Source organism: Gobio gobio, assembly GCF_949357685.1.
Source record: "Gobio gobio genome assembly, chromosome: 4".
Classification (NCBI taxonomy): Eukaryota; Metazoa; Chordata; class Actinopteri; order Cypriniformes; family Gobionidae; genus Gobio; species Gobio gobio.
In genome coordinates this window covers 48,378,903-48,389,849 of record NC_137100.1, presented here as the reverse complement: position 1 = coordinate 48,389,849, position 10,947 = coordinate 48,378,903, and the positions used below count along the sequence as shown (strand labels likewise).

At 37.6% G+C, this 10,947-nt stretch overlaps 1 protein-coding gene across 1 annotated transcript in view; it reads right to left on the bottom strand.

The window, feature by feature from the left end:
- Positions 1-412: 412 nt before the first annotated feature.
- The window catches only part of LOC307124501 (globoside alpha-1,3-N-acetylgalactosaminyltransferase 1-like), a 120,643-nt gene continuing 110,108 nt past the window's right edge, over positions 413-10,947 (bottom strand). Inside the window, exon 7 of the mRNA XM_079813734.1 lies at positions 413-3,089. Within this exon, the coding sequence (XP_079669860.1) occupies positions 2,399-3,089 (691 nt within the window). The 3' untranslated portion in view covers positions 413-2,398. The remainder of the gene's footprint in view (positions 3,090-10,947) is intronic.

The window sequence follows — 10,947 nt, the reverse complement described above, 5'->3', positions numbered from 1 at the left end:
TGATATGGTCGTATTTGTGCACCCTTATCAGGATCCTAGCAGCGCTTTTCTGAATATACTGCAGCATCTGGAGATTTTTGCCAGGGATCCCGATAAGCATTGCAGTAGTCCAGCCTGGAGGTGACAAAGGCGTGGACAAGCTTCAAGTAGTATGTCCCAAAGCTTGCATACTCTTCTGCTACACACCCAAAAGTATGTTCTTTTTCTTCACAAAAAGACTTTTAGGTCGTAGTATAAGTAGGCAAATTGGGACGCAGCACAACTCTCCTCGCCGACCATATCGTCCAAGCCGCGCCGAGCCGCTGCTCACCGGAGCTCTACTTGAATGACTTCCGGCCACTTTAATGCTCTCTGAATCTGTTTTTGGAGCTTTATAAATGCATTGTTTATAATGAGGACGATGTTTCAAGCAATGAAACTTAGCAATGAAAGCTATGTTTTAATGGTACAAATACATCTTATATGCAAAAGATCAAGGCAATTTTGATTTCTCATATCATGAAAAAAATAAAACATCAAGACATGAATGATTAAATCATGTGTAAAAGAATGATTATTCAACATTATGATTATATTGAAGAGTTGTTAAAATGAGGATTAAGTGAATACATAAACAAAAATTATATGAGTAAAATATAACTTCCGGAAGGAAAATAAAAAAATAATACAAGTCTTAAAGTAATGAAAGATAAAGAATAATAATATTAACAAAAAAGTTGGAACAAATTTAAAAAACACCAATAAACAATTTAAAAAAATAATAATAATCCAAAGTGTTGCTTTGAGACCCCCTAGCGTACTGATGGAAACATTTGCCATAACAGTCAGAGAGGAGACAAAAGGTTGATTTTTTTTTTACGAAAGAATGGGCTTCAGGAAGCTGAACAAACTGTTTCTGTGAGGAAACAGCTCATTGTACAATGAAAAGACAACCTGTCTGGACAGTTTCCACACTGGGAAAAATGACTCTGTGGGGTTGTAATTGTAACAAAAATAAATTATATATTTTCAACAAATAAATCTATGTTTGATACTTTACTTAATATTTTGAGTAACTTATTTAATATAATGTTGTTGTAAACACGTTTTTTAACAATTAAATGGTGCGTGTATTATCTTGAGTAATGTTTACTAGGCTTTTTCGATGTATGCCTTTTCGAGATACTTTTTAAGTAAAATTTATTTAAAAGTCTAAACAAGTGGATTTGGCTTTTGCAAAAACACAAATGTTCATGACAGACGCCATTTTGATGGGTGACAGGACTGAATTTGCACTGCTGGCAACCCAACGACACTAAAAAAGGTAAGAATGACATTAAATATGAACTGTTCAATGGTTTGATGCTTTAAATATAGCAAGGATAAAGCTAAATGTTTGTATTGATAAATACTTAAATTTGCCTTGAATTACACGGCTTGGCTAACGCTAACAACCTAAAGCTAAATTGCTGAATAAAGTCGTTATTTTTGTTTGTTTTTGCGCACAAAAAGTATTCTCGTGGCTTCATAACATTAAGTTTGAAGCACTGGAGTCACATGGACTATTTTAATTATGTCTTTCATATACTTTAGGGCCTTGAAAGTGTTCATCACATTGTTGTCTATGGAGGGATCAGAGAGCTCTGGGATTTCATCAAAAATATATTAATTTGCGTCTGAAGATGAACAAAGGTTTGGAACGACATGAGGGTGAATAATAAATGAGAGGATTTACATTTTGGGGTGAACTAAACCTTTATATTGGTGTTCACTTTTCTCAGTGATAATTTTTTTATCAGCTGATGTAATAATCATGATGTATTTGAATTTTATGTTTTTAACATTGTTCGAAACATTGTTTTAATTAGATGACTGAATTACTGTTCTCAGTGGGTTAAACAGACCAATGGTCATTGAAAAAACTGTTATACGAAAATTAAATACTGTTGCTACCTCTTGTAGTACATAACGTTTTTTTTTTACTTGAAGTCAGCTTTATGTAAAGGTGAAAAAATAATCTACTGTGTTTGGCAGTTGTTATTTTAAAGTGAATAATTTTTTTGTATTGAGATGCTGGTTTACTGTTTCAAGGTACTTTAAAGAAAATTAGAAAATAATTACATTTATATTTTTTAAAAAGTAGCTTGGAAAAAAGTAACTTAATGTGTGGCTTACAAGGAGAAATTTGTAAATATTACATAAAAGATTATATTGGATATACTTAAAACTATAATTTTCTAAATTGATAAAATTTAGTTGCTATTACTTAGGAGTCCAAGTTGAAAACATGCAACGTCTAATTGGATAAACACAAATAAAATGAGTTTAAAATACTCAAAAAGCTGATGCAAATAGTTGCCTCAATTTTATTGAGTAAAACGGGCACAGTATTTTTTACAGTGCATACAGTTAACAGCTTCTATGGGTTTGGACGAATTTCATTGTAGTTTTTAAGAATTTGAGAGAAGCGAATGAGTTTCATATATTCTAATTTTGGTTTTCTGTCATCCCACAAATACTCAAGTGAAAGCAGTTTACTGGGTTTGTTATAAAGGAAGTACTTGTTCAAATGAGACTCCTCCTGCCATGCTGCCTCAATGGATTTAGATGCATCAATGTCCAGCTTCTCCCGGCAGGTTTTAACAAGCTTATATACGTCTTCCACTAAGCCACCGATCACACCTCCACCATAATAATAATCACCCTCAGTAGAAGGAATGAACGCTTGAGACTCTGGCCGGCGTTCATATGTGAATTGTTCACGAGATCTATCATAATGCCATGGATTTACCACACCTACCAGACGACCCAAAGTCTCCACCCCCCAGCGACCATAGAACTTTGAATCTACATCAAGGCTGAAAACATAGTCGGCTTTGTTGAGCAACCGACTCTCAATAAGTTTCTCCAGTCTTGCCATCCTGCTCAAACTGATATCCTGCCATCTGTTAGAACTAGGGACTGTCATCACCGTCAGCTGGTGCTCTTCACCCATTTTTACTTCAGGAACCTGATCTGGTTGATCAGTGAACACGTAATAATGCACACGAAATCCAACAAAGTAATTCTGCTCCGCAGACTCCAGGAAATCTTTAAGAAACTGTGTATATCTGAAAAACAGAGAGAGTGAGAGATAGGAAAGTAATAAATAAAACAGCAAAAAAAAAAAGACAAACACTAAAATTTTAAATTTCCAGTTACCTTTCCAATAAAGGAAGATACATAAAATTAGACAACGTGAACATTAGCGATCACTGGGGTAGGTTCCCAGATAAAGAGAATTAAACAGGGTGTAAAACACTTAAGTAATTTAAAGGGGCTATATGCAACTTTTTCCCCAAAATAAACGTAACAATAGCCTTTTTATTTTACCATTTATGACTCAAACATCTCCTGATGAGCATACTGACACCTTGTCCGTTCACAGTGGGTGCACCTATAAGCCTGTATCCTATTTTTCCTATTTTCTGGCGGGTCGTTTTTTCCCGCGCTGTCTGCGGATGTGACGTCACCACCGCTGCGAGAGCGAGCAGAAAATAAGAGCAGTTCTGTTTTTTGGCCACAGGTGTCAGTCGCGAGTTTAAATTTCAGAAAAACGCATATAGCCCCTTTAATTATTGTTGTGGCGAGAAGCAGGGCAGGGCCGAGAGCCTTGGGAACGGAGCGAGTGTTAATAAGCAACACCTGCACACCACACCAATCTCGAGTCCCACGGAGGAGCCCTGGAAGGATAAAAGGCGGAGTGACGACCATGATAGATGAGAGAGGACCAGGGCAGGGGCGTCGCACCCGTGGGGGACTTTTGCCGGTGAGAGGGTTCAACACCCACACTTTTTCTGCAGTTTTGCACAAATGCTTTAGGGATGCCACAATTCTCATTATAATATTAAACCGTTTGGTACGGCATTCACGGTTCAATACGCGCTTGTGAATTGCATTGTTTTTTTTGTTTTGTTTTTGCAGTGTGCCTGTGAGTCTATGCGCTGATATGAGCAAATATCCAATCACTATACACAGTGCTAGACACGCTTGCAATGCTGGTGTCAGAGAGTTATACTCACAGAACACTATAGTTATTCACAATCACGAAAGTTCATTATTTGCATGCGTTTTAAAGCCTTGCCACTAAACGCCTGTCAATCACATGATTACTGGACTAAGTAGTCTCATTGCGCTAATACTGTCAAATACACACAAGGTTAACATTAACACAGTCGGTTATGTCTAAAGTGAAAGTAAAATCAGTGTGTGTCTGTATATTAGATGCACGTCTTAAATTGACAGCAGCGCAGCCTAGTGAACACGCTGTCCTTAAAGGGACAGTTCACCTCTAAAATTATGTCATTATTCATAGGAATGTGTACAAGGGTTTTTTTTTAAGTAAAGATTTAAGTTTAAGTAAGGTTTTTCAAGTCTTTTAAAAAATTTGCTTTTTTTTTCTCCTTAACCTCTTTCTGTTCCTGTCGGCCTAAGAATAGAATAGCAAAAAACTGATGTGACTAGCCATCAGAACCCAACCAATCACCGTGGTTAAAAAAAACCGAGGTATGTATAATATATATATATATTATATATCTTGTATGTTATACCTTTTGTACCCTTCTGTCATCGTTTTTTTTGTGTACAAACAAACCACATCCATCCCCCACACTTTTGAAAAGCTTGCTCTGGACCAGGGGTTCATTCTTCGTACATCGCTTAATACATCTGAGATTATTTGACAGATGCCAAATCTTCTAATCGTGATAATTGATCTCTGGGTAATTTGGTTCCTGAAACGATTTGATTAAAATATCTGTATTAAGTTGTCTGAGATTACTGCACATTCTTGTGTTCACTGGAAAGGACAGATATATCAATAATCGAAACCATGATCAGTTATGCAACGATTGGCTGGAGACAAGACAGCAACGTAATGACATCATATTCGGTAACACTTTACAATAAGGCAATGGATACAACGTGTGTGCTTGTTGTCAGTTTTGTTTGCCTTCCTTGACCGTGTCTGGATTCATCAGTTTTGCCTGGATTTACTTTGGTTTTTGCCTGTCTCCTGCTGTTTGGATGTTTTGTTATTTTGTTAATAAACTGCATTTGGATCCTCCAAATCCTTGTTTCTGAAACACTCTGCATTACAGAATCATTAAAAGTTATATAATTGGTAGTCAACAAGAAGGCCTATTACCGCCACGTTAAAAGCCACTGTGGCAAAAATAAACCAGTCGCATTTCAAAGTCGTCTGCGAAATGACTGCCAGGGGGTGCAAAGGAACATTTAGCAAAACAGCTGCAATTGTTGCATTTTGAAATGTAAGTGGAGCTGAAGTCATAAATTAACAAAACACTTAAGGATGGAACCAAACCAAAACCAGAGCTATTGACATTTACTGCACAATAACGTAAACTAATTTTTGGTATGGGTATGTTATAAAATGTTATCATTAAATAAAGAAAAAAACATTGGTGATTTTGTTTAGACAAACTATCATATAGGCTACAAATTCACATAATATTATTTGTGCGAAGAGTGAAGTGTTATATATGTATATTAGAAAAAAACAAGAATGAGAGCCTAGGTAAAAAAAAAAAAAAAACAAACAAAACCGAATAGAACAAACTTTTAGAACATAAAAAAGAATGAAGGTCCTTGCACACCGAGTCCGAAATTCAAGCATTTGTAATGAGAGCAACTGGAAGTAAAGCCATGGGGACCAACCCATTGGAATTCATGACAGTATGAGTGATAAAAGTTCTGATTAATCCAGAAAATTTCCCCAGCAGAATTGGGGTCTATAATGAAATTCGATTTCATGCGACATTTGGGATGAAAATTGCAATAGACATAATGGTGCAATTCAAATAAGTCAAAGTCTGAATGTGAAGCTGTTGATAACATCAGAATTAACTGTGGTTCTCTCTGCATTTGTTTCCGTCTCAGGTTGACCACTGCAATTCCTTGGAGGACGGGCACCGGGAAGGTGTTTGACCCCACCTACATTAGAGCCAGGGCAGTGGAATTGTTAGAACATAACCTCAGATGTGGGAGATGGGTGCGAAGACACTTGATGAGGCTATCACACCTCACACTATAGCCCCGTTTCCTCCGAAATTACCCGGAACAATTTGTACCAGGAACTTTTTTCCCCCAGACCTGCTACTTTTGTGCGATACTGTCTGCAACAATAACAAGTATGGAGGAGAGGCAAGCAGCGCTGCTTTTGCTAGTTATGTATTGGTTTACTAAAGATGTAATTAACAAAACAGTGGAAAAGAGACGAGCACTGACACTAAAGCGTATTCTGAAAGCTAGATTTAAAATAAGACAACGTATGTTATTATCAGCTATCACGGACATTGACTGTGCGATTGCTGAGACAACGTGCGCCATCGGACAGAAAGAGCAAGACTGATATTTACTGAACGCAGAACAAACCTTGCAAGACTTTTAAAAATGCCGGTTGAAATAAAATGCTGTGTGAGCTCAACTAATCATCATGTTCAGCGCCCAAGTCCCACCCTTGAAAGTTCCTGAACTTTGAAAAACTACTACCCCGTGGGCAGGGCCATTTAGAGGGGGAAATATTTACCAGGAACTTAATTTAGACCCCAGTTCCTGCAGTCGAAACACACAGAGTACCACCCCAAAGTTCCTAGTTCCTGGGGAAAGTTCCTGCGGTGGAAATGCTGCTTATGTCTACAAGGTGTGGCACTGGAACAAAATTTTGCAACACAGATTGTTATAGATTAGATCCCACCCATCTACCAGACACACCTCCACTATACATTCTCACTGCATTATCACCTGGTATAGATCCAGACTATCCAGGCTGAACACTACGGCCCGGTTTCACAGACAGGGCTTAGACTAAGCCAGGATTAGGCCTTAGTTCAATTAGGACATTTAAGTAACTTTTATGAATGTGCCCAAGAAAAAAACATTACTGGTGTGCATCTTGAGACAAAACAATGCCACTGACATATTTTAAGATGTGTCAGTGCAAGATTCTTTCAGTTAAAACAGCTCAAACATGCATTTTAGTCTAGGATTAGCTTAATCATTGTCTGTGAAACCGGGGGTACAAGTCATAGAAGACAAAGATGGCTTAGATTCCAAAAGTGTTACCTCACTAAACATATTGTCCATCTACACATGAACATAGCTTCACAAACACAGGACAGTAGGGTTGATCCCATGATGACTTTCTAACAAAGACACATTGCATACGCTATTCACAACACTCCAACTCATGGGAAAACGCTGTAATATACATATGAATGGCAACAATCACAAAACAATGATGCAAATTCTAAAGCAGAAGCAGACCTGCTATGAAAATTCAAGATTGTTATTTGGGTGGTTGGAAAATCAGAGGGCCCCTGATTTCTCAACATTGCACTAATAACAGAAACATTATCAAAAATGGATAGATCTGAAGTGTGAGCGCTTCAATCAGTTACAAAATGTACAATTTAATCCTGTCATCGACTGTAACTTAGCCAACACACACACACACACGCAAGGAATGCACATCTCCCTTCTTGCATGAATAAACATGTTCCAATACACTTCTTAGAAATCTTAGGTCTGCATAGGTGACTTGCATCGGAAGATTCCTGAACAAACACAGTGATTAATATATATAACTTCATAATTGTGATTGAATATTATTGTTGTTGTTTTATTATATGGTTTATTGATGCATACCATCTATTTAAATATAAGTTGCACTGACTTTTTGCTACAGTTCCTTTGAAAAATTCAGACCAAGAATACTTAAAGGGGTGATGAACTAAGAAATCAACTTTCCCTTGAGCCTTTGATATATAAAAGTTCATTGTGATATATGAATATCCTGTAAGTTTCAGAGCTGAAAACTTCCTTGTTAGTCAAAGAACAAAGAAAAGCTTTTATTGACACCAGGCCCAGAAAACGAGAGCTCTCAGAAATATGTCGACCACTGACGTAATAGGACGCAGACATGTATCTGCCTCTACAGATAAATATGTACGTCTGATTCTGTAGCCCCGCCCACCGACTCGTGGAGCTAAACGGACCGATCACGCTACCAAGCTATAAACATGACGAAGAGAGTAATCCATTGCGCTATGCCTGGTTGTGGAAGAACACAGACCAGGCATAAGCTTCCTGCTGATTATACAATTAGGAATGAGTGGTTGAACCTTATTTTTAATGAAGTTCCAGCTCATGTGGTAAAGACATTGCGCGTTTGTTCGCTTCATTTCACCGCGGAATCGATTGTAAACAAGATACACGTTATATGAGACTGGATTTGCAGAGTGAGATTAAAACACAATGCTGTGCCTTCTATATTGGATCCGACAGGAACGGTGCAACACACTTATGTGAGTAAAACATGTTTTTTTTATATGTGATATTATTGCATATTGTTACAGATCGTTTGATATCTATTGATTACATACCTTAGCACGCTGTCAGGCTGGATAATCCTTTATTTGAGGTGTTATTGGTTCATTCGTGATCAGACTCAGACTTGTAACGCCAGGGCTCGCAAAGTGTGTGTGTCTGGTGTGTGTGTGTGTACGGTTTGCGGTTATATTCACAACGGGCCGATCAAGTAATTCAAAAATAACATTCTTTTCTTGCACACATGCGTGTGTGTGTACGGGTCGTGGTTATTCACTGATCGGGTCGACCAAGCGTGTGTGTGTGTGTGTGTGTGTGTACGGTTCACGGTTATATTCACATCGGGCTGGCCAGTACAAAAATAACATTCCAATCAATTGCGGGCGGGTATAACAAAATAAAAAAAAGCCAGTTCATGACACCTTTAAATTCCACTACCACTAAACTCCATCACAATGATAGTGAATTGGATGCTTAAATGAGACCACCCTATCTTTCATGACCTTGAAAAACACTTGAGGCCAGATGTACCAATCGTACTTGCTGACATGAACCCACTTTATGTTTTTGTTTTTGTTGCATTATCTGTTCTTATGCATTTCTCACACCAAACAGCGTGTAACTATGGAGAAGCCTTCCACCTATTGAAGTCTGCCCAGATAACCGCACCGTTCGAGGTGAGAGGTTTGGACAAGAAGGGTCAGATAGATTATCATCAGGAAGGTGCCACAGAAGCAGAAGTTTTTTCATGAATGAGTGTCACACGTGTTGTGGAAATTAATTTTGCTTTATGCAGATTGTATTTACTTTATATTATGTATGTGTTTGCAACAGACAACTGATCTTAGTGGAAAATTACTGCGCATATATGCTATCTCATGTGTCAGACAAGACAAACTAAAATTGTGTTTGCAACAATAGTTTCAGACACCTCTTTTCTGTGTTGTGCCCTCTACCTCCGAGTCTTTGAGGTTGAATATTTCTAAAGCATTAGAAATAAGTTAATTTTAGTCAAAGTACTGACTCAAAAGAGAGGGTTTAGTTTTCCTGCCGAGTCCGTGCAGAAAAGGGTTTCTTTGCAGAGTTTGTGCAAAGACACACTGCGGTGACGACCGTAGGGTGAGGAAAAAGGGACGTCCCAAGGTTAAGCAACACAGAGAATATGCGGTCTGAAAATAGCAAAAAATCTGATGATTGGAAAAGTCCAATTTATAAAGAAATGAAAAGAAAATATGGGGAAAAAGTTTTGGCTGAAATCTCAGATTACTTTTAAGTGAATATTACCTGCCTGTTGAGAAAAGAATAATTATATTTTAATCCCTAGGGTGTTTTCGGTCCTTTTCATGATTTAATGAATTTCTAACGATTTAAGAGAAATGGTATTGTGAAGTCCTTGCAAGGCACCAAAACATATAAACTGATAGATTACAATTTTTTAAATTGCTTCGGTAAATCAATCTGGACAGGATGGACAGAACAACTTTGATTTACAAGTTGTAAATCAGCAGATTATTGTAGCCAAAGTTCTCTTTGAACCAGTGAAGTTTTGAAACAAATTTAGAGATTGTTTGATATTCCCAGACACCTGTTCCTTACACTGCCGTCTCCCAAATCAGCGGAGCGTGAGATATTATTTCCGGAGGAAATAAGATTGAGTTGGGGACTCAAGGGGAGAGATACCTCCTCCATGGGTGTGCGGAGGGGAACTTTGCCAGTGTGCAAAGAGCTCTGTGGTGACGACCTCAGAGGGCAGTTAGAGACGTCTCAATCGCCTCAAAGAAATTGGGGTGTGAGGGGCAATGAGGTCTGGAAATAGCAAACCCAATCTGACTCGAGTGATTGGGACTTTTATTCAGAGTTTTGATTCTGATTGGAAAATTAAAATGTCCATAACAATATTGTTATCCTGAGATTTATGAAGTGTATGTCTATTGTTTAAAATCCTTCATAATGCTACTGCTCCGCCTTTGAAAAAAATGGTGACACTCTGCTCAGAAAAAACTACAAGAGCTACCCGATCATGTACCAGAGGAGAATGCAGTATTCCTAAACGCAGGACTGCATTTGGTAAATCATCTTTTTCTTTTGTTGCCATAAATCAATGGAACACACTTCCAACAGAGTTGATTACATGTACGGATTTTAAAAAATTTTCATGTCACACAAAACATTGGATCCTGTCACAACAAATTTGTGGCCATTTGTGAGTTGGTGTGTGTTTGTGTGAGAGATGGGGGGGGGGGGTTTATTAATTTATAAAAGGTGATGGGAGGGGGGTAAAATTGTTTTAATTATGTGGAAATGAGTCTATTGATAATTTTGTACTTGATATTTTGCACAGCTGTGAATTTAGTAACTGTTAATTTATTGTATGTTTTATTTACCTGCCCAGGGACTACGGGTGGAAAATAGAAATTTGCTAAAACCCGGTGCAATGCATCTCTCCTTGTTATATACAGGGTTAATGTTTTATTGTGCACTGTCCCTGTTCAAATAAAAGAAAATAATAAAAATAATAATAAGTAAATGCTGAAATTGTTAAAATAATAAATAATTGGAATATGCACCTGTCGAGCACTTATG